This window comes from Cyrtonyx montezumae, unplaced genomic scaffold (assembly GCF_038088225.1).
Source record: "Cyrtonyx montezumae isolate F1298 unplaced genomic scaffold, pur_monq_1.0 scaffold_19, whole genome shotgun sequence".
Lineage (NCBI taxonomy): Eukaryota > Metazoa > Chordata > Aves > Galliformes > Odontophoridae > Cyrtonyx > Cyrtonyx montezumae.
In genome coordinates, this window is record NW_027071925.1 from 7,397,255 (window position 1) to 7,421,547 (window position 24,293).

Below are 24,293 nucleotides of genomic sequence, written 5' to 3' on the forward strand. Positions count from 1 at the left end.
TAGTACTGCTCGTCTGAACCTTCTGATCCCCAGGGTTGCTTCAGATCTGCTCAGACAGTGGATGGGAACACAGGAATGGAATGCAGAAAGATGAATAAGTCACAAGTTCAGTGGGAGGTTGTTTTTTTGTTTTTTTTAATTACTTCGTGTTCACTATGTTCATTTATGGATGAAGGACCAAAGAAGGGCACCTGGACGGCTCAGTGCAGCTCCCTCCTGCTCCTGAGCAGAAGCCAAGGTTTTATATTGGGCAGGGCCAGTCAGACTGATCAATAAACTTGGGCCCTTGAACCTGTAGCTTGCTGCTTTGCCACAGAGCACATCACTGGCAGGCACAGAAAGCTTTCCTGGGAAGAAACTGATGGACATGAAGTAGATTTTGGCTGAGAAAACAAAACTAAAATTCAGTCAGTGCGTATGTGCGCCGATAAATAATAGGCAAAATGATCTGAGCTTTGCTGTGGTTGATGCTTTCTACCTACGATTTCAAAGTCTTAGGAAAACTTCCAGGGCAATTCCCATTTCCTGCTGCCCTCAGGCTTAAAGGCATCTGAATTCAGAAAGGCTTAACAGTAGGTGAAGAAAGATTGGCATTAGCTGTGCTTTCCTCTGCATTCTAGTTCCCTCCTGCCTGCCCATGGCTCCCCTGGGAGACAGTCTCCACCAGCAAGGAACTCACTGGCCAGCTCGTGACCTGAAGCAATGCACGTACAGTCTGCTGACTGCTCTGACCTGGACCCAGTCAGCAGAGAGGGAACAGCACAGAGTGTGAGCCCGTTTCTCCATCAAGCAGAGCTCTGAGCCTTGTCCCTCAATCTGAGAGCCCACAAACGTCAGCCATGCAGAAAGGTGCCCTCAGAGATTGCATTTCTGTGCTCAAACATGATAAAACTTGGTTCTTTTGCAGATAAAACTTATTCCCAGCTGTAGAAACACTTTTCCTTCCATTCCTTCTCTTTCCCTGAGGCAACAGGATTTTCAGTAGCAGACACTACGGCAGCAGAACGTCCACCTTCAAAGGCAAATAAGGGAACTACAGATGATGACTTCTTGTGAACCTCCCCTCTAAAAAGATAGGCTCCCACCAGTTTGTAGTTTCACCTGGCAGCACCAATTACACAGCTGAGAGAATAAAGCCTGTGATACAAAAACACTTTGCTACAGAGAAAACCCAACTGCTACACCGCCCGAGAGATGTGCCGTGGAGGGCTGGTGGTGGCTGGGCACCAAGCTGCAAAGGAAAAGGAAAAGAAGGAGCTAGTCTGGAACGACTCCCACTTCTGCTTCATCCAGGCTACCAAACTAGGTGGGCAAAGGGGAGAGAGAAGAAAGGCATCCACGTTCCTCAGCTATAGTTTGGCAGCTCTCCAAAGTGAGAAGCAAAACAGAATTATGTACCTTACAGAGGCACGCGCTATGCAGACATTCCAGTCCACAAGTAATGCTGCTGCATGGACTGTGTTTCAGACCAGATTATAAACTCTGGGCCTGACCTATGCTAAGCAAAAAGGCATCACTGCAACTGACTGTTGCTTCCCCTGAACTTCCATTGCCTCAGAAAGACTTGCCTTCCACTTCAGTAGGAAACCAGTGTGACACACGCTCTGATTTAACTCCACTACCTTCAGTGGACAAATCTGGCTTCAGACAGACTGGATGGCTCTGAATCTAGAGCCTGTGGAAGAGCTGAGATCCTTTCTTGGACATCTCTGTAGGCCAGGAGTTATATTAATACAGCCCCAAGTAAAATGAGAAGAAAAACCCCATTATCAACCGACAAAATCAAAACTGAACATCTGCCTTCCTTTTCTCCATCCCTCAAAAAGAAACCCCAGTCACAACAGGCTGGGGAAGAAAGTAAAAACCACACATGGTAAATTCACCTCTAGCCAGGTGTCCACATCACTCTAAAGAGTTTCCAAGGTTTATAGTGCAATTTCATTTGACCTGTAGTGGAAAGACCAGTCTCCATCACTTTGGGTGATAAAGCTCTGCTGATCCCTTTGAAAGGTGCATAAAACAAGTTCCACCAAAGGCTTACATTTTTAAAGGAACCATTCAAGTAATCAGACAGTGGCACTGGTATGGCTGAACAGTTGGATGTATCTGCAGAAACCAAACCCAATCTGCCTTGTGAGTATCATGCAAGTCTCTAGTTAGTAACTGCCTGCTCTTTTTCCCTTCTTGCATTTAGTAATATTGAGGAGATTCATTCAACAATTGGCTGTAATTCCAGCACTCACCAGGAAAATGCAGATATCCCATACAGAATATTGATGTGTGCTAACAAACCATGTGATAAATGCCCAGGCTCAAGGTGCCCAATGGGAGCCCAAGCAGTGAAGAAACTGCAGGGTCCAGGCCAGCCTGCATTATAGTACCTGCTAGATTTAATACCAAACTAATCAGACCGTTCACTTGTGAGCTTTTTAAGCATCTTCTTCCACACACAACTGTGTTCAAAATAATCGTCCTCCCCTAAGTTAAATATAAAAATAGATCCTCCATCTTGACTCGTATAATGCAGCTGGCAGACTACTACTGCTCTCCAGAATTTCCTGTCCTGTGCCTTCAAGGAGGGGGAGGTAGCTTCAAATCCAACAGGCTGTAGGCAAAAATGTTCCAGAAGATGGCAAACAACACGAAGATTAGATAAATAGAAAGGAAGATCCACCATAAAGTCTGATCTTGGAGTCTCTGCTCATAGTTCCTCAAGATAATGACACCGAGGGTGATTCCAACCACCACCCCTCCCAGGTGAGCCATGAAGCTGGGGTGTGGGCATGGAGGGTAGGCAGAGGGGTGGAATCGCAGCCACACAGCTCTTCCGAATTCAAAACTCACTGGAACAAAGAGGAAAAAAGAAATTAATTGTCTGTCCCTTCTTAAGTCCACCTCTTGCAGGCAGCACTACATCTTCTGGAGGGACAAAAAGAGTAAAAAAGAAACTGGCTTGTATGGCAAGCACAAGGAGGCTGGGAAGCCATGGTTATGTAAGGTCTACCCAGCAGTCTGGGCTTCTGAGAGTGCAGATAGGCAAGGGAACATGTCTCTGTCAAGGTTTATACCAAAAAATAAGAAAAAAAAAGAATCAGAATTTGAAGACAATTTTCTGTTGTTATTACACAACCTAATTTCTCTCATCAGGCCATCCTAGGGATGTATCTGGAAGATGATTCACTGATGGGTGTACAACGATATTGCCATCCCAATTAGAAAGTGCTCTAGGAAGCCTAACACGAGCATTATGAATGTATTGTTTGTGAATTCGAAGAGGAGATGCTTAAATCCCCGATCTTCACAAATGCCACTACAGATGCTGGTTAACAACAAATCCTCATTTAAAAATGCTTATGCTGAAAACCAAAATTGGCATTTGAGAGTGATGTGACTTCTGCTGGCAGAAGGTCCAGCTGCAAGTTCCTACCAAACCTGCTGCAAAGTTAAAACTCCCTGAATCAGCACAAACCCTTATGACAAAGACAAACAAGTCAGGACTGCACGTTTACCAGACAGTGCATGACACTCACTACAGATCAAGGCAACAGCCATGCGCAGCAGTTTGAATTGGCACTTCATTCCTGACCAGTTCTGGAAAAGAAACAAGGAAAACAAAGTGATGCTGCATGCAGACCTGCGGGCATTTTACATTCAAATCTGTACTGGAAGAGCATATTTTAGGCTTGATAAAAGTACCACCACACACACATGTTTTCCAGAGCACATACAACAAACCTTCAGCCTTTACTGCAGCCAACTCACATTGTCATCTCACACAGATCCCACTGGGGCTATATCACCATCATTTTTTATGGTTGTTCTGCTCTGGTGTTGCTACCACAGGACAGACGTGCATTCCTGGACCACCACACTGAAATCCTAACCATGGCAAACAGTGTTATCAGCAAAACCACTGCTGTCCAGTGGTAAGCTCAGGGGTTGCCCAGAAGGACATACTGGGCTTTGCCACAGCCCTTTTAAGGACCCTGGATGAGCTGCTGCTTCTAGATCTTCCAGAAATTACAATGCTGATATTCACTGACCTTTATGAAGTACTTCATGGGGTAAAATTGCTAAAAGATAGCATCACTTCTGTGACCAGGATTCAGTGTCAGTTTGAGTTTTATGAAAGGGGATAAAGGATATTCTACACAGCATCCAACAAATACTAAATTCCTTTACGTGATCCCTAACATGATATGTCGCACTGCAGACAGAAACAGCTCTGCAACTTTCATAGATACAGTCAGCTCCTTCTCTTCCAAACAGTTCTCAATTTATTCAAAAAGAGCTGATAGCTTGAAATATATTGATAAGTATTGAATTAACAGCATCTTTGGCTTCTCCTTACAAGCTGACAGTCACTGATGCACCAATCCACCAGCTAAAGTGTAATATTTCCATTCCAGGACCAGGCCACTGGGGAATGACTACTGAGCAAGCTCTGAATGACCAACAGCTTGGTCAGGCCCTCTTTCCAATCCCAGACCTAGGTGGATTCACTCACTTTCCAAGAGGTTAGAAAGTCATTCTGGTACTCACCATAACAATATTGGCCAAGTGAGCTGAGACAAGTGCATACACACCTCCAGAGGAGCCCACCACAGGCGCAGTCATATCAGTGACTGACACTGCCAGGGACCCTGGGAAGAAGAACAAGGGATTGCCAAAATTACCAGCCAAATAAAATCACTCTTTCCTACTATAACCTCTACTTCTGCGTTATCTGCTGCAGATCAGCAATACAGAGATAAATAAAAGGAATGGGGAAAAGAGAAATCAATCCAATTCCTTTGCACCTACTTGGAAAGACTGCAAGCCAGCCAGCATGAAGGAACAATGCATCTTTGAACCTATGCTGCATACTCTGACCAAAAACACCAAAGAAGATGGACAGGTGTCTTTGGCCTGTTCCTTACCTAAGGATAAAATAGAAGTAGTTCCTGTACTGGCAAGATAAATATTTGCAAAGCAAAAAGGAATTGAGAACTGATCACTTAAACCCAGGACTCTGATCAATGCTCAGCCTGATACTTATAAAACTGCAGAGTAAAACTTACTAGAAAAAACCTGATGGAAGCAGGAAACACAAGCTGGCAAAATGTCAGTTCAATCACATAAAGGTACCACTAACAGAAATACTTTCAAATGTAGACACTGCTTCTCTTTATCTCAATTAGAAGTTCTGCTCCGAGTTCCCAAATTGCAAACTTTAGAGGTAACTGAAAAGATGAAGAGAGACAAAGGCAGACTTGGTGCCACAAAGCAGGAGTAATTAAGATGTTTGTGATGAGCAGAAATGGGGAAAAATCACGGCAACTACTCTTGAGAGAGTCATCAGTAGTACAGAATCTCCAATAGACTTCTTGGCTAATTGTTCAGGTGATTCTGGGTCAAATTAGAGCTGAGGTTCCACCAGCCCATTCTGCTCATAGCTCCCTTCTTCGCCATATGGGCCTGAAACTTCACAGCTCTTAAACAATGCCATTATAAGGGACATGTTAATCAGAAGTTAATAAAGGAGTAATCAGAACCCACATGCCCAGTGCAGAATCCAAGCACTGCACTGCATCCTCTCAACCTGCATTTCCACGTATCCTTTTATCAAAGCCATACAAATGAGAAAAGCATAAAAGTAAGGAGTGGCTAATGTGGGATGTGTCCACATTTCACTGTTTATTCCTGATTGTTCAGGAGCTGCATTATCTTTATATTGCCACATCCTCAGCATGTGTACTCTTCTTCCTCCATTTCCTGGCATATGTCAAAGAACAAAGCACGTTAATAACTGACTACTGACTCAAACAGATAAAGATATCATGGAGCACTTCTTTGCCTGGGAATGTCTGACCACATTTAGAGTTCCAACTTGCACTAAGAAGAGAATTTTCCCTTTCCTATTAGCACTTTTATTTATTTGGCAATGTATAGGTTACCACTCTGCAGAGCCCTGGCTGTTTCTTTCAGCCCAGGGCAACCTGCCCTCTGGCCCTGCACATCCTGCCAGCAAGTCTGCAGATGTTGGCATCTGGGAGCAGACAGCAACTTGCAGTGCTCACCTGGGCTCAGTCACTGCAGATTCAGTGCTTGTTTGCTCTGCATACCTGACACAGACGTGCAATGTGTATGTCCACAAATCAAGCCCCATGACTTAGCAGACTGATCTACACAGAAAAGTTTGTGCCTGCAAAGTTGCAGACTGACTGGGAACCACTTTAATGGTTATTAAAATAATAGGCAAGGGACATCAGAGCTGGTCTGCTTACTTCTTTCTTTACATTAATGAGCGTGGTGTCTGTGCCATGCCTTGTCCTGTGCCCTAGTCCAATTATTCTTTTCACAGCCTCTTCCAGGAACACAGTCTATCTCACAATGATTTTATCTGCTCATTATTGACAAAATAAAATTATGGTGATTTTTTTTCCCAGTTACATAAATCTTGAACTACGTCAGTCAGTTCTTTGTTCTGAGATCCACTGTGAAGCCCTCTGCTGTTCTCACTCTCTCCTCTTGTTTTGATTAGATGTTGATCTATTGTCAGCTAACTTTCATCACCTCCAGAGTGCAGGAAATGCCAAACATAAACAAAAGCACAAACTAAAAATCAATTAAAACCTACAGCTTCATGATCAAATTAATTTCCAGATTCCTGTGCACAGCTCACAACATAGAACCAAATTATTCTTTCTTACCTAGGCTGTAGAAACCAGACAGTACAGGACAAATGAAAGAGCTGGCACAGGACCTGGGGGCAGGGAGGGCTGGGACAAAAGCTCTTCATGCAGCAATGTGGACAATGGAAGCCTGTGACGCCATGTTTCTTTTAGCCATCTATGGGTCATGAGGAAAGGTACGATGTGGCCAAAAGTCTCCTAAACTCTGAGCCTATGGGCAGCCAGAAACAGACATCAAGTAGCATGTTTCCTCTTTCAGCCTCCAAGGGAATTTCAAACACAGAAGATCAAACTGCTCTTCTCCTATACACAAACATCACAAAACGTTTCTTCTATGCAAAAGTCATCACAGACGATTTTCAGATGCCACTCTGGGCACGCAGAGGTGTAACCTACCTGCCACAACTCCAGCAACATACACAAAGCTGATCCTCGCAGCTCCATGCACCATTTCCAGGGGAACCCCAACCAAGAGCTGAAGGACAACATTGAGTCCAAGGTGTTCTATCCTGCAGCGAGGAAAAACAACAGTTGTACCCTTTTCTAACTCTGTCTTCCTTCTCTAACCTTGTGACTATCTCTGAAGGAGATCAGATAACATCTGTTTCGTGGGAGTAGATTGTAACACTAGGACTGACTGCTTACAAAGCAGGTAGATTTAGATGACACAACAGCACACCCTCAACACACAATGCCTGCACCTTCTGTGGGAAAAAGCACAGAGTAGCTAATGCACTGTAATTTTATGTCATGTTTTATACAAGAAACAAACTGCTCGCGGACAGATCCAGCAATACTGGGTTTAAGTTCTATGAATTGTCACTGTTTTGGTCTTTCTTCATGTTACCATAGCGATTTCCCATATACATCAGAAAAAAATGCTGATGGCAAGATGCACTAATGCTAGAACTGTCTCATGAAGGAGAATTTGAAGTTGGACCAGAAGACACTGCAGAAAACTGACCTTTCCAGATTTCTTAATGGGTTTGTTATCACTTAAATTTTTCTCTAGGAGTAAATTTCTGTCCCTGCACAGGATGCTCAATTCACCATCGTCAGCAATTAAAGAACGTAATCAAATCCAAAGATCATTCTGCTCAGTGCTCTTGAAGCTGTTACATTCCAGCACTCATTCTGATCCTGGATGTTCACAGAACTTGGGAATTAAATTAGGAACAACGAGCAAAGGTCAAACCGAGATCACAGAAACAAGTCGAAGCACCCAAATGCCCTTTTACATGGGGAGGAAAGAAGCTTCAGCTGGCAGATAGCGTCACGAGGCGGCTCCTGACATTTCCACACAAAGCACTGGGAGTTACTTTTCAAAGGCAGCTTTTGTGCAGGCTCAGCAAAGTTTACCCTCGACTCTAAAGTGACTGCCCCGATCCACAGCTGTTCTTAAAAGTCTTTTCCAGGAGTGATCCCATTCACTCCTCCTCCCCATCATGCTAATAGCATTGAAGGCTCCATAGTCAATAAGCACCCATAAAATATAATTAGCCTTTGCTGGTGCTGAATGCGTCATTCTTGAAATGACAATTTCACTGATTTATTAAAGTCTTTCTCCCTGCCTGGGACCAAACAAATGGGACTGAGAATCAATGCAAGTCATTAGTTATGGCAGTGTTACAAATGTGCGGGCCTCAGATAATCAACGTCAGCTTTCCATGAAAGCAGAAGGGCAGAATTTACAACTTTGCCTGGCTTTTCAGCCCTTGACAAAGCTCCCTGCATCAGGACCATCACAAAGTCCATGCATTTTTGGGATCTTTCTAGAGAAACAGCCAGCCAAGCCTTAGCAACTGCTGCCTTTTTGGACATCTTCTGCCTTTCAGTTGTTTAAAAAAAAAAAAAAAAAAAGCACAGACCAAGAGCACTAAATTAAGCAACAATCCACATTACCATCTTAAAGTCTCAGCTGGAAACAGGACAACAATAAACTCCATGACATTGTTTTAACCTCTCCTTTGAAAAACAAGAGAATGATGGACTTCCCCTACAAACATTATTACTTTTCTAAGATTTATCCACCTTCTTGATATGAAAGGAGATTTACATGTATGTGTTAGCAATAAACCAGCAGTTAGCCTAACTCCAGACACTGCAAGTAAGTCATGGGGTCTACTATGCCAGCAGGACTCATCACTGTTTTGAAGGTTAGCATAGCTAAAGAATTTACAATCCACAAAAGCAATGAGACTTTTGCACAACAACTTCACCACTGCTCATGGCAAAGCCAGCCACAGGAGAGAAGTAAACCTGGCGTATTTTTCAGACAGTAAGAGTGGAGAACGCAGAGCACTGCCTGCAACAGGCAAGGGCAACTTTGCACAGATAGGAAAGGATGCCACAGGGGACCCAGGAAGATATTTAAGTGCTGCAAAATTATAATTGTGCAGGTGCTTCTCTTAAATTAATTCCAGAGCAATCTGTGGTTATAAAAGTGAAACTGTAGAACAGCAACAGAAATAGAATAAAAATCAGATACAAATTAGTTTGTGTGAGTTCAAATTGTTTTCCTTCTTTTCTACAAACCCAGTTTTCCTCACCTTTCTAATTCTCATTTTGCATAACCATTTGAGCCCAACAGTCTGCACTCATAGACTTTATTGGAGGAATTTAGAAGGCAGAGTACAGATGTCACCACACTTAGAAGTTTCCTCTAACTTTTTTCCTACTCCCTCCTTGGGTCAAGTCTGCTCTGTTCCAACTATGATTTCTATCCAGATATCTATGGCACAGTTAAACATGGGTTGGTATTCCATGGCAGAGAAGGGACAACAGCTTCCTGGTGGAAAAAGGAAAAGATCTGCTTGATCTTTTTGGCCTTTTAAAGGAGAGCATTGACTGATGGGAATATAAGCTTTCTATTTAAGAACAAAAGTTCTTTATTCGGTTTCAAATTAAAAACCACTGCTAAAAAGCTTGTTACTCTGATTCTTCAATGACAGAATTAAAGAAAATTGCAATTATCTGCCAGGAATGCGTGAGTATAATGATCTGAGAAAGCACACTGAGGGGGTAGAGTGTTTTGCACAGAGGTGAACTTCTCTGTGACACTCACTCATCACCATGGCATCACAAACATCATATAATTAAGTCTCTTTGAATTCTGGGAGGACCAGCACAGTCCACAAGCACAGAATTAGAATCCCCATTCCTTGCATTCTCTTCATTCTGCTACATACCTCCCATGGGATGAAGGACAATACATTTTACTGTGCACCTTCATTTTGCCTGAGATGGACTATTCTCTGTCCATCTGGTCAGATGAGACTGTCAGCTCTTAAGGAACACTGCTGTCAGTACAGTTTGTACAAAATGGGAGTTCAGTCTTGTCTCAGATTTCTAGGCATTATTCAGTCCCTACAGAAGAGACAGCACTACTAAGAGATGCTATTCAATAGGCATGGGAAATTCAATTGACTTTTCCAACCTTAACTAGAGAGTCTAGCAAAAATACAATATGTAGTTCTTAAACGCCAGCACAGCATCTTTTCAGACTCATGGCATCCCTTGCACAGCTTCTCTACATACTGGGCTTCGGCCTGGTCAGTTTTAGGAGGTACATCCAGGAAAGTGCATGATAAGAGGTTGGTGTGATCCCAAAACTGCAGGGAGAGGAGCAGCATCTGTTAACTTCCTTATGTTGCTTCCTCCCCTTAGACAGCTGTGAAGGTTTGCCTCTCACGGCTCAACACTCCACAACAGCTTCAGATTTTAATAGAGTTCGTTTTATCTGAGCATTTTCCATTTTTTTCCAATTGATTTCTGTGTTGATTCAGTCATTTTTCTCCTTCCACCCTCTGAGGAACCTGAACTGTCTCTGTGAAATCTCTGCAGTTCCTAAGTACTCACCCTGCATGCATGAATATGTAGGTCAGGTACCTCCAAGCCTGAGCACGGAGTTGAGGATGGTAAAGTAATGCATTTTTCAGGTATAAGGGATGGGTGACTTGCAGCACAAATCTGTCTAGCACCACTCCATTGTAAAGAAAAAAGGCAACCTAGAAGAGCAGGAAGATTCCTTGGTTAGCAAATGCCTTCTCTCACTGAAAAGCACTTTGCAACTCAAAATCATGAAAGCAAGTCAACTGAAAAACAAATCTTTCTACCACCTGACAGCCATGCAGCATGAAAACTCCCTGTTCTGAGGAACCTGCAACATATCAGCCTAACATGTCCGCATGTGGCTTTTCATAACAGGTCAGACAACAAGTTAGAGAAGCTCAGAACCCTGAGAGTGCCATAGGATATCTTTCTCTATGTCTATTCCAGTGCATCACTTTAACTATCGTACAAAGATCTTACGTGAGCAAGAAATGAGTAGGCCAGAATTTTTAGTACAGTTTCTGTTCCCTCCTCTTACTTCTCATTCAGCGAGCAGGGGTAGCCACAAAGGAGTTTCCTTCTAATTCTATTATTTGAACTACTCTTTAAACTGCCCAGATTTTCACTCTTCAGAAAGTTTCCCAAATTCTGTAGTTTCATACAGAAGTTGCCTCCATTTACATACACACATAGGTAAGCCAAAAGAGCCATTTCAGCCTCATGCTTGTCCTTGTCTGGATCCAGACCTGTCCCATGATATCCTTTGTACCATCCACAGCAAAACCTGGGTAGAGTGGGGTGAATTCCTCAAATCAGGACACTAAGTAAAGTACTTGCCTCTACGATGGTGATGGTAATCATGAACCAGGGTGGAGGGCAGCAGGTATAGCTGTCGTAGTACCACTTGCGGTCTATCTCTCGTGGCAGGGTCTCGTACGCAACGTGTCGGATCAGCCTCTGAGGCAGGCTCAGCCCTGTTTCCTCCAGCAGTGCCTTGCTGCACAGCCTCCTGTTGCCCTGAAGGATGGCTTGGCGAAAACTATTCGACCTTTTGTTGCTCATCTGTGTAAAAATAAACATAGGAAACCATGAGTTCAAAGGAAGGTTAGCACCAATTTGGCAGCACCAGATTCATGCAGTCAGGTGAACCACCATCAGGCTTGAGCTGTAGGAACCAAGCCTCAGTCTGATCACAAGGTACCCAAGAAAAAACAGTTTCAAGACTTAATATTCAATGCCAATAAATGAGGTCAGGGTAGAACACTGGGAAGCAGAGCAGAGGCTGCTGATGCACCCAGCTGACCTCTCCAGCCCTTTCACCAGCTGCCTTCCCTTGGCTTCCCAGATATTATGATGCACTACATCCTCTTTCTCTTGGCTTCCCCAATGTATTGAACTTCCCTGTACCTGCCATCAACAGGGGCAGGAAACTTCTTGAACGTAGTAGGTACATTCACAGCACCTAACCCTTGCTGGCAAGGTCAAGGAAAATTATCCCCTTGTGTAAAACCAAAACAACTACGATGAGCAGTACCAACAGAACACACACTAAAGTGGTGAGCAGGCTGTCTCAGCTGCCCATGAACTTGCAAGAAGAAAGGATCTGTTCTCTAAAATGTTATACTCAGAGTGGGTGGATTTTGAGAAGGTGCAGACTTTGGAGGGTATGGCTAATTTGTACTGCGTTATCATGAGATGTGCGCAGATTTAACTATCTTTTGAGTATACACTTTCCCAATTTGGATGCATAATTAAGGCAATTGAATTCACAAATCAGGCAGATGGAACTTTATGTTAGCCTGCTTGGGAGGAAAAAAAATATCTGGTCTGAAAGTGCTCGCTCCAAAATTTATGTAATTGATAATTAGCCCTGATGTCAAACAAACCTGCTGCACCATAGCCACTGTCTGGACTGGCTGAACATTTGGCAGAGAAGGCTTAACAAGATAAAACCTCTAACTATGCTTCCTGCTCTGCATTACTGCTAATGTTGCCCAAAGAACTGAAACACCAGTCAGAGCAGTGTGAATTCAGCCGGGTGATGTTCCTGAAGGCAGTCCTCAAACATAACAACCACTCAGAAGGGAAAGGCCTTCTTGTTTTTGACAAGAGAAGGATATTGCAGGATCACCGTGGAACTCACATCTCAGACAAACCAAGTCTCTGGCTCTTTGGAGGAGGTGAGCAGCACTAAGTGACCTGTCCAAGGCCATACACCAGAGTTAGTAGAAGAATATAGGTTGCAAGACTTCTCTGATTACTAGGCTGCACTGACCTCAAGCCCTTCTGTTCAGTAGAGTTCTGCCTTTCTCCTCCAAGACAGGAAAATAAAACACAGGACTGTCTACATGATAAAATGGAAGCTTATGACAATAATTTCCTCCACAGAATAATGAAAGACAGTTGTAGCTTTGTTCTCTCAACTACCTGTTCTCACACTCAATTATTTTTACAAGGTGTTCCATATTGGTTGTTTTTTGGTCACATCTGGATGATAAAACACTAAGAGTTGTTTTAACTGGTAATGAAGGGAAAGCAGTAAATGTTGATATTACAAGAGAAAGAGAAATCCTTGGGCAACATGCTGGTAGCTCTGTGGGGAGCAAATGTGGCTGCTGGAGAAAGATCTTGCATGCCTCAAATACAAGCAAGGTTACTTCTATGCACCATGAAGTGTCGTCAATCAGTAGCCTGTCCAAAAAACAATATGGATGCACCACATTAACTACACTTATAGCTAACTTAGACATGAGGCCATAGGATCAGAGTATTTAGATGTGGAAAAGACATTTGAAACTAACTTCTTAGGTGGCTGGACAGAGGGTGTGCTAGGTATTCAAATTCACCAGCTCTTAGCAAAGAGACAATGACGAAATTGCCTGCAAATGAAATGGAGCAAGTCTTGAATTGCTGCAGTATTGCAAAGCATATGAAAAAATCCAACACCATGCGTATTCTTCACAGATTACAACACACACCATGCTCCTTCAAAGGGAGCATGACTGGCAGTGAGTATGCAAGAGGTTGCCTGTATCTACCAACAACAGCAGGTGCTGTGTCAGTAGGAGCTAGGTTTCGATTCACCTAGAAAACTGAAAGCCTTTGGTAATTACAACTAACTCTTCAGAGCCCTCAGGAGCACTAGCTAAACCTCCTGCCACCTTGGGCAGAAACACACAAAAAAATATTTATCAGAACTCCTTCTGAGCAGAGGCTATGGGAAAAAGGCCAGGTTCCCTATACTGCTATGTAGCCTTGGCATGGTTTTACACCCAAATTAGGCAGGGACACAGAGTATTGGAAACAGATGCTCAAAAGCACCCACAACCCTTAAGATATGAATGACTGCATGTACTCAGCACTTGCTAAAATTAAGCCTCTCAATAAGAAGACATCCTGCCAGCCTCAACCTGCACTCATTGACCACCATGCCAACAGGAAAGGAGCTTCCAAGAGGCAGCACAGCTGGCTTCAAGCAACTCCAACAGTCTTGGACCTACTCAAGTAACTCCACAGGCCTTAGAATCGTGCATTTCAAGCTAAGTGATGAGAAACCAAGGCACAGTGAAAGATGGAGGATTAAGTCACTACTGCTACTCTCACCAACTCTTGATAAGAGGTCTGTTTGTTTCGTAGACTGACTTGAAAATACCCAAATCTTCCCAAAGAGAAAGTCTCCCATATGGTCACAATTTGCTGACTTAATTTTGGAATCACATAATATTGGTACTTATGAGCCAAGTATTTAATCATCAGCTGAAAGAACACTAGCCCATTGTTGGTCTGTATGCTATTACAAGCCTGGAAGCTCAGGGTAGCCCACCCCACATCTCTTCATACAATTGATGTGGGACTTCTTTAATAAGCATGATATTAAAGTTGCAGGCAGATGGGTAGAGAAAATAGTATACTGGGAATTATGGAGAGAGGAAACAGCACATTCCCTTTGTCCTTCATGCCTGCAAATAGTTATTGTGCAAAGAGAAATTTCTCTTGCAAAACAGCCAGGTTGATGTGACCTATAACCATGCACTGCCATCTCTGCCCTTGGTCTTAACATACCAAAACAAAGGAAGGCTTAGCTCTGCTCAAAGGATGTCTCTGATGCAGCTGATAGGAAGGATAATTTTTGCCCACTGAGACATGAATCTGTTTTCCATATTTAAACTGCTAAAATTTAGGATGAGTCTCTAGAGTCTAGAGTGAGACAGTGGAAACTTCACAGGAGTACAAAGTCCTGCTTCTGTTCAGGACACATCAATCCAGAATTAATCTCAGATAACCTACAACTTGCAATAGAACCTGGTTAATCCTACTAGCAGACCGATTCCTCTGAGTTTCTTGGCTATCTGTTACAACTGTTGCTGCTCCAGCACAAGAACATGATAATTAATAGCCAAATCATACAGTATTTCCCCACCTCCTGTCACACAGTTTGTGTAGGCCACTGTACCCTTTATGGTTTTTATTCAGCCCTATGCAGGAGGTTTAGCAAACCATGGACTTCTGCCCACTAGGTACTAGCATCTTTGACGTTGGTCTGCAGCTATCTTTAAATACTCAAGACCAAGACAGGCCAGGCATTCAGCACTCCAGCTCTGATCCTCCAAGATGCAGAAAACTAAAATCAGAAGTGAGCACATGCTTTTTAAAAGCTTCTGTCAGCTCTAGTTTTATAACCCACTTTACTTACAAATACAGCTTTTCCAATCAATTCTGCTTTCAAGATTCACATTTATTTCCTTCCCTCACTACTCACTCCTATAAAATGCTAATGTGGGTAAAGACTGCTTTGCCCAAAACACATAGCTCAGCATTAAGTTCATCTGTCACAGATGTTCATATCCTCTGCACCAACCTGGTAGCACTCTCCTTTCCCAAAAAGTATCAAATGGAAACTGATTTTCTCTGACCAAGCAGTGGTTTCCTCTGAGGATTCATGGAAAGTCAGAAGCAGGGAAAGCCAAATAAATTATTGCTATTACTGCAGGAGTATTCCCTGCTCAACGTTTTGCCTATTCCAGGCTTCCAGCACTTCCATTAGAAAAGATAAACCATGTTTGTTTTTCCAGGTTAAGCACAGGAGTGCCTGCAGACTAACTTACTGCGTCAAACAGTGTTGTGTTCTGTCAACATGCAGCAAACTTTGAAGCCTCAAAGCCCTAACACACGTTCCATTTTTTTCACTGGTACTGGGAAGGATTCTGCATCTGAAGTGAATCCAGATTTTATTTTCTGAAGCATTTTTATTTCAAAATGCCTTTATAATATTTCTCATTCATTTATGTACTTTAGATACATACTCAATTGAAATGACCATTTAAGTTGACATTGTGTTTCTCAAGTTTCAAATGTATATGATTGGAAACAGCTGAGGAATCATGGCTAAGGATGAAAATTTCTGTGCTAAGTTTCACTTCAATTGGCACAGTGATTATTTGCCAGACTAGTTCACTTGGAAGATAGTGCTCTTTTCTGCTGCTACATGCAGCCAGTACTTAATGGACTTAGATCAATGCATAAGCAGAACAGACTCCAAAAGCAGCTCTTCCATGCCAGTTATTCAGTTTTAAGATACTCACCTGACCATCTGATACCTTTTTTCCCCTCAGGAGATGCACGTGGCTCTTGGAGTGTTAGAAATGATACAACAATAATTTTCTCCAAAATGAGAAGGAAAATAACACCAAGGCAGTGCGAGGAACATTTGTAAGGAGGGTATCTGGCTCCTGGATGTACTCCCTGGAGTAAGAGCTTTGCACCCTAGTAAGGGCTTTGACACCTTGAGAGGTAAGATATGGACAGGGACACAACTAGATGACCATGAATTTGTAGAACCATCTGTCTATTAAGAAAACATCCTTCTTAGCTTAGCATTATATTAAAACAGAGATTTTCAAACCTTTTTAAAATTAATTATATCTCTGAACTACAGTCAGGATAAGAACTCAAGAATCCTATAGTGTCAGTCAAAACAGTGTGAATCAAGGGCAGAGAAAGCACTTAAATGGGTGTCCCATTGGACACGAAGGAAAACCTGAGTCAGCCATAGGAGTCATCTTGATGTTTGTCACAGTGCCTGCCCTGTTTCAATCGTGCAGCTAACGGGAAGCACAAAACAGCTGAAGAAACACAAAACACAGCTTTTCCTACAACAAGCCTTTCCAGGTTAGTAACAGTGTTTATTGTTTATAGCTTTGTTCTCATCAGATGAGGCCACTAGAACTGTAATCCAGGGTTATTCTGCTTTTTTTAGACTTTCAAGCTTAAAAACTCACTAGAAAGTGAACAAGAACTTAGCAGGAAGGAGATATTCATTTAGGCAGACTTTTGCCTTGACTGAAGATTCCCCTGAGAATCAGAGATTTAGGGTTTATTGCTCATTTTCCCAGTGACTCAGGTAATAATTATATGCAGTTTCTGCAAAGCGTTGTTCAGCTAAGCCCTCAATGCAAGTTGTCAGCTGGTTCAGTAAAGGACAAGGAAAGTCACTGGAAGTGGAATTTATAGCTGTTTTATGACTGTACTGTAAAGTAATTCTATGCACCATTAGAAAAAAAAAAAAAAAAAGTAAAGTTTTAAAGGACCTCTCTCACCTCCCCATTATCTGGAGGAAAAAAATACAATATATAAATTCTTAAAAGCTCACTTCCACAAAGATAAGAAAGCCCTCCTGATGCTATCACATACATACTTACAAAGCCAGAAGATAACTTTTAACACTGAATTTTTTCTCTTTTCCCAGCAACAATTCTTTTTCCCCTCTTTTCTCTCATTTCAGCTCAAGACAAGTTGGAGGAAGTACCTCCAAGCAAAACTGCTACCACTGCAAGCACTGAAACTGCAAGGAGCAAGCTACTTTCCTTCCAGAGCAGAAAGGATAGCCACAAAAATCTAAAGGCACGCAGAGTCCTCACAAGGGACAAACCAAGCTCTGCTTTTATCACCAAAGTGTCTGAAAAGAGCAAATGGCTTCCAACCATACAATACTGACAAATGTCTTAAGATAAGAGCAGCTACATTTGAAGACATCAAAAGCAATGGAAAAGTAGGCAGCAGCTAGAGCAAGAGGGTAGAGAGCTGAGAGAACAGCAGGAGGGGTTCAGCATCTTGCAGAACTGGTCCTTCTGACATGACTGGCTATTGCCCACTAAATCCTGTGTCCAGCTGGAGATGTTGCCCCATCTTCACTCTGTTGAGTGAAAACAGCATATTGAGAGTTTGAAGAAAAGTTCTTTTACAGACACAAATTATGTGAACTTTTCACTTGGCAACTGCTGACAGCAAGGGTGTGCTCCAAGTTCTCAGCAGAAGGAAAACTCCCAAGTCAGAGAAGCTGCCTTAAAGTCCTCCTTTACCAGCACACATGGCCAGCAGAAGGTCTACAGAACAATGGCTGAAAATGCATGCATAGAAACAGCAAAACATCACATCCTCAGCCAGAAGTAGCTGCAAAGCTCTAAGACACATATATTTTAACAGTGACCAGGCTACATGCTATGTCCTTCACAAACCAAAGGGAAAAGCACTGTGGAAAATAAGAAGCCCTAAAAGTTTTAGATGTTGGAAGTTGGTAGCAACTGGAAGAAGAGAGAGAAAAGAGATGCTACTTGTAAGTAATGTTCTGGCATTTGCATTACCTATTGATTAGCAAGGGCAAAAAATGCAGATGAGGAGGATAGAGGAGCTGATGATAGAAAATCAATGGCTTCTTTACAGAAGTCATTCAATAGAGTGAAGGAAAGTTGCCTTCCTGCAGAAATCACTTCAGGTGGATGCAGATGGTACTATCTCCCATTTCCCAAAGGAGAATGCTGCCCACATCTTTCTCAATAGCTTACACAGCTCCAAGCTCAGTTGAGCAAGGAGGGAGAAAAAGCCCAGTTCTACTCCCAACACACTCATTGGCCTTGGGCCATCATTGCTCTAAAATAATTCAGAAGATACCTCTTCCCACTACCTAAGTGTTGTGCTGCTAATGCTTACGTGGTACTTAGCAAACTGCAGAACAAGCAGTTGTTACTATAGATACACAACTGACCACACTTTATTAAGCTGGAGCTGAGGGAAACCTCAAACTCACTGCGATCTATTTGATAATTTCTTCATTTGTTTTACTGCATGCTTAAACACGTTCAGGGGGCTAACAAGGCAGCTTGACTAGGTCCAGCAGATCTACTTTATGTCATTGTATCACCACAATTTCATCTTCATAATGACCACTGGTTGACTGAGTCTGTAACCTGGATCCGTGACAGCTGTGCCTTGCCAGCCGGAGCACTCACCAGGTTGACGAAGTCCTGGTAGCAGATCCTCCCCTCTGAGTTGCTGTCTGCAAGGGCCAAGAGGACCTCCAGCTTGTGGGGGTCCAGCTCTGAGCCATGCCTCTGGAGAAGGGAACGAAACTTCTCTGTGCTGATGTAGCCGGTGTTGTCAGGATCAAACTAGAATAGGAGGGGAAAGTGCCAGGATTAACCACTCTGTGCTGTGCAGAACTCTGACCTCCTATGTATTCATTATGTGCTGCAAACCTACAGAGATCCCGGGGGCTGCTGTACACTTTAGTGGCCTCCAGCCTCTTTTCACTGCCCAGGAAACTACAGAGCACCCTGCTGCAGAGATGAACAAATCCACATCTCATCATCCCACTTCTACACAGGCTTCAGCGAAGTCATCTCTCCTCACCTTCCCTCTGTATCGTTTCTCTTGGCTATTTTTCATATTTTATTCTATCTGGACTATCAAGCAGATGGGAGATGCAGCCTGTGAGACAAAGCATACTGGAACTATATTTCCTAACACAGTTTCATCCTGTGGATGAGGAACGTCATCCCTCCTCACATACTTTGTGTTCAGTTTTCATGATAACTTTCTAGACCATCTTCAACACCTAAGTGCTTTCAGTTCTGAAGAGCTCTTTAGAGATGGATTGGAAAGAGGCTTTGGATAGAAAGCAAAGGAGAGGAGCATTAAGTCAAACTAAAAATGGCAAGGCAGCCACATGCCAATTTCAGAACATAAATGAGACTTATCAGAAGGAAAGTCCTAGGTGAGATATGGAGGGAATCCCACTCTGACCGAAAAAAGCCACCGTTTTCTGTCAGACTAAATACCTCATCCCCTAAAAGCATCACTGAACAAAAGCAGACAGCTCTGCAAGGTTGTTCCAACTCAGAACCCTTGCAGCCCCTAACTGACACGGAGCTCCCCAGGGCACTCAGCCAGGGGCTGCCAGCACTCCGGTGGGCACGCTGCCCCTCGAAGCCCACGCTGGCACCACGCTGAGCGTGTTTGTTTCTTTTGTGCTTTGAAACGGAGCGCGTGCAAGCAGCCAGACAACCCTGCACTAGCTGCGGTGCAGTCTGATCTCTGCCAGCTCTCAGTTGCTGGGAGATTTGCCTTTGATTTCCCAAACTTGGCTCTGAGCAGCCTGGTGCTTGCTAGCCTCCTTTTGTAGATAATGATATCGAGCTTGTTGGCTGGACTGAATGGCTGTCAGGGGGCAGGGTGGTCAGGAGGGAGTCTTTTCATGGAAACATTTGGGACACAAAGGGCCTTGGCAGAGCCCAAAAGTTCCTGACAATCCTCACTCTTGCCTAAGAGAACAAAAGCTGAGCAGGCGCCAGGCCTTCAATCAGATGCAGTAAAGGCTGCCTTGGCAAGGGAGCGGGTGTGAAGAGGGATGTGGTGGAGGATGCAGGGCTGGCACTGCTCTGCCATCAGCAGAACAGCTACAGCACAGTGTCCTCGAGCACAGGCAGCTTGTTTAAAAGCTTCAGTGCCACGTGTGAGGACCTGGCTCCAGCTCCTCCTGGCCTAAGCCAAGCAATCTTCTCCCACTGCTCCTGGTCACTGCTATCACTGGCTGCTTTGTAGAGGAGGAGCTGCCTCAATGGAGCAGGAGAGGTCACAGGCCCTTGTTGGAAGAAGCTATTTTATCAGTGCAGAAGAAGCTGCTGGGGGACATGGATTACACAAAACAAGAACTACGTGACCAGCGGGCAGCCAGAGCTGGGTGCTCATCATCTACAAAGAGTTGTTCCATCCTCGTGAGGTGGCCTGGATGTACCCTTCCTGACAGCTGGCTCTCAGAGCCAAAGGTGGATTTTATCGGCTGTTTACAGTTAAACAAAGGCTTAATATTAATCCCTGGGCAAGTTCAGCTCCCCTACTCCAGGCACCTCAATTTAATGCTTTGAATTAAACTGAATCTTAAAACCAACCCAAATATTAGGGCTTCTCCACAAGGCTCAGCTCCAATACTTTCTGGCTCTTGCTGGGAAGTCTCAGACAGCTGAATTTTGTGGTGCCTAATCCCAGAGGCAAATAGAAGAAATGAAGTATTATTAGCATAATACCTGAGATGACCTTTCTCAAGGGGAATCTGCAGAAGCAGAGAGATGGTTCATTCAGTGGATGGATCTAACGCCTCCTGTACCACAGACAGCACTGTTTTCATCCTTGTCTCCTTAAGACATTTGGCCCAACCAGAGCTCTACTTAACCATAACACTTGAACTATATCTGGACATTTAGCATGTATCCTGTCTAGGACAAAACCTTTTGCTCTTTGAAGGCTTAAATGCCTCCCAGCTTGAGGGCCAGCGGGAAGAAGAGTGGGAATCTCCCCCATGCTGTGTGCTCACTGTCTGACTTTGTAGAAAGACCAATGGCCACAGCAGTGGGAAACATCAATATTCCTTCAAAGGTCAAAAGAGATACTAGTGCTGAAGTATGCAGGCTCCCGGAGCACAAAAAGCTACTCAGGTCACAAAACACTTTTCCCAGCCTTTGTTCTGCTTTAAAGCATGCTGAAAAGAAACATTTTGTGACCAAGAGCAGAGCTGACACAAGTACTTCAGAACTTGGAGCCAGCCCACAAGGACACAAGGTTCTGCTGCTTCTCCCATCAAAGCAGTGTCTGAAGGCACTGTCACTGTGTTAGGCAGCATGTTCCCCTCCTTCACGTTGCTATGTCTAATTTCCATTTTGGTGAAGTTATTGATAACAATTAGAAATAAGCCTGAACTAAAACAGCGGATGTGCAGAGCATGAAAGAGCAATAGGTGAACAGTAAATAAGTAGCATCTGAATTGATAATGTCTGCCTCAGAACAGGGCTGGAACACAGCATCCATGGACAGCCTGGAAACAGTGTTTTACTGTAAACCACAACTGTATGGGAATTCTCTTAATTTTGTTTAATTATTTTTTCTATCAAGTAAAATAAGGGCACTTGAAACTCATCTGTCACCACAGCACTCAAAATCCATCCCAACAGTGCAAACTGCTTCAAACCCCATTTCTCCTATCACAGCGAGCCACAGAAATCAAGGAGCTGAGCCAGCCCTGCAGAACAAACCTCTCCACACACAACAAAAGCAACCTGTGCCAGCACACTCACAACACTTGGGACCATCAATTACAAAAGAGGCAACTGACCTTCGCTAGGCGCTTCATGTACTTATCCATGATGATCCACTTGTCCCACAAGCTCAGTCCAGCACCTTTGTCTCAGAGAGGCTGGATGATGTCTGGCAGCCAGCAGGGCTGCACTGAGCCCCACAGGGCTGAGCCTCCCAGCACCAAGGCAGCCCACGGACCTCCTGAAGCTTGGTTACTTGTGCCTCTGCCCGTGTACTTGGACAGACAAGTGCAACATGAACCACTGCAGGGCTGAGGAAGGCTGATCGTCCCCCCTCCACCCCCAAACAATGGGATACTAACGGCAATTTCATGCAAGGTTTCCTCCACATTTCAATGACAATCGTTCTTAACTCCCTTGATCCTCAACCGGCTCTTAAGCAAAAATGTAAATATGTTAATGACTGTAGCAGCCATCTGACCCAAGATCTTAATTCCCAAGCCCAAAACAAGCTGGTTTTGTTTGTTTGTTTTCCTATTTCTTATTTTAGCAAATACCCCATAAAAGTAAGGACACCAACTGCAAGACAAAAATAGGAGGGGGCTCAAAGCCTGATAGAAATAGGAAACCAGATTAGGAAAGAAAATAATCTCACTTTGTTCCTTCTCTTTAATTAAAGACACATCAGCCACGGCTGAGCGAGCAAGTAGGGTGGAGGCTGATGCTGCAGACAGACAATGGGCGTCTTGGGAAAAGGCAGGCACTTCACACTGCACAGCCAGCTGCTTCTCTCCTCCGTGGCAAACAACCCTATGGGGCAGCAGGGCAGCTGGGGAGACAACAGCAGAACCAGGCACAGTGTGAGCGTCCTTGGCTGGGGTTGGAATTTGAGAACCAACCCAGGAGCAGAGCATTTCCTACCAACCATGGTTTCTCACACTGGAAGGGCTTTGTCTTGGCATGGAGAGAATGTATCACTCAGATCCTAAGTTCTCTTCACAGTGGGCAAGGCTCCGAGAAATTTATCTAGTTTGGATGCTAGCTGGGGGTGGAATCACTCCCTTCAAAACAGAACTGCTCCACAGTTCAGCAGCGCCTTCGCTTGTGGAAGAGATTGGCCTGACTTTCACAACATCTTAATGATCCCGCTGACTCTTCTAATAGGAGAAAGCACATGTGAGAGGAGGAGTCCTCATCCAGAAGAGAGGAGGCCAACTTGTACTCTTTCACCTCGAAATTGATTTTTTCACCATTGAGAGTCTCATGAACACGTGTGGCAAAACATCAGTGCTGTCTTCAGTGATGTACGCTCTCTTCCCTTGTTAATAATGAGTTCAACCATCACTGCTCAGTCAGTATGAAGTGATGATGGGCTGTACAGCTGTACTTTCAACACATGCTAGATTGCTTTAACCTGAGGTGAACTTGAGGACTGCAAACATCACCCAGCTATCAAAAGCCAGATCATACTTAAGCACGGAGGAAATACGCTCACTAACTCACCAGGCAGGGCCTCCAGACATCAGCCACTCCATAGGAAAGCTGCTGTAAAGAGAACAAAATACCTTCCAGCTCAGCGTTTGCACTGTTGCAGAACAGACAGCCCATCGACCTGGATTTGTATAACTGTTTCTCTGTGTGCAGGACATGGCAAAGTGGAAATGGAGGGAGCTGGTCTAAAATTCCCTTTTATTTGAAGATTCAGGAATTCACCACTGTTCAGTTATTAAGCAAAGATGAAAGAAGGTTTTGGAACCAGGTTTGATCTTTGGTATTGCAGACTTCTGGAGTGAGCCAACAAGTTCTCTCACAGTGACTTGACTTCCACGATGGAAAAGTGATGTAGCTGTGCCTGCATGACCCAGCACAGTGAGAGCCAGGTAGTAGTTACAGAGCATGACAGGGTGATAACTACAACAGCAAAGCACAATTAGCAAGCCACAAGACCAGGCAGCACAGGGAGAACATGAACACAGATGGCCTTCTGCCAAGGTTTCACACAGAGAAACTAATCAGCCTTTCCTAAACCAAAGCCAATGACAACTGGGACGAGGGCCCATGAGCCAGACACCACAAATGACTCCTGCCCTTACCTCCTTGATCCATAGAATTTCAGATCCTGGTCCAGTCAACTACAGCTACACAATGGACCAAGCAAAACCTGCATTCAGAGACCCCAGGAAATCTTTTCCCTTCTGGGAAAGACTATCATACTCAGCCAAACACACAAAATCCATGCTTCCACCACTAAGAACATTTTTAAATGCAGCTTTTCTCCTTCCCCTGTCTGTGGGTTTCTTGCCTCCTGAGAGGCAGAGAGGAGAGAGCCAAGATGCACTCACAGGGCCTGTTGAATCAGCTTTCAGTCCTCTGCTGCCTCGATGACCCAGCACTCTGAGCAGTCCTGCTGCCGTGCTGCAGATCA

The 24,293-nt window shown here is 43.9% G+C and overlaps 1 protein-coding gene across 2 annotated transcripts in view; it reads right to left on the reverse strand.

Annotated features, from left to right (window-relative positions):
• Positions 1-1,985: 1,985 nt before the first annotated feature.
• Positions 1,986-24,293, reverse strand: part of RHBDL3 (rhomboid like 3) — a 43,340-nt gene continuing 21,032 nt past the window's right edge. For both annotated transcript variants that reach the window (XM_065735550.1, XM_065735549.1), the window contains 7 exons: positions 18,791-18,949; positions 11,343-11,567; positions 10,533-10,681; positions 7,071-7,183; positions 4,543-4,643; positions 3,531-3,591; positions 1,986-2,843 (listed from right to left, as the gene is read on the reverse strand). In XM_065735550.1, coding sequence (XP_065591622.1) covers positions 2,572-2,843; positions 3,531-3,591; positions 4,543-4,643; positions 7,071-7,183; positions 10,533-10,681; positions 11,343-11,567; positions 18,791-18,949 — 1,080 coding nt within the window. In that variant the 3' untranslated portion in view covers positions 1,986-2,571. The remainder of the gene's footprint in view (positions 2,844-3,530; positions 3,592-4,542; positions 4,644-7,070; positions 7,184-10,532; positions 10,682-11,342; positions 11,568-18,790; positions 18,950-24,293) is intronic.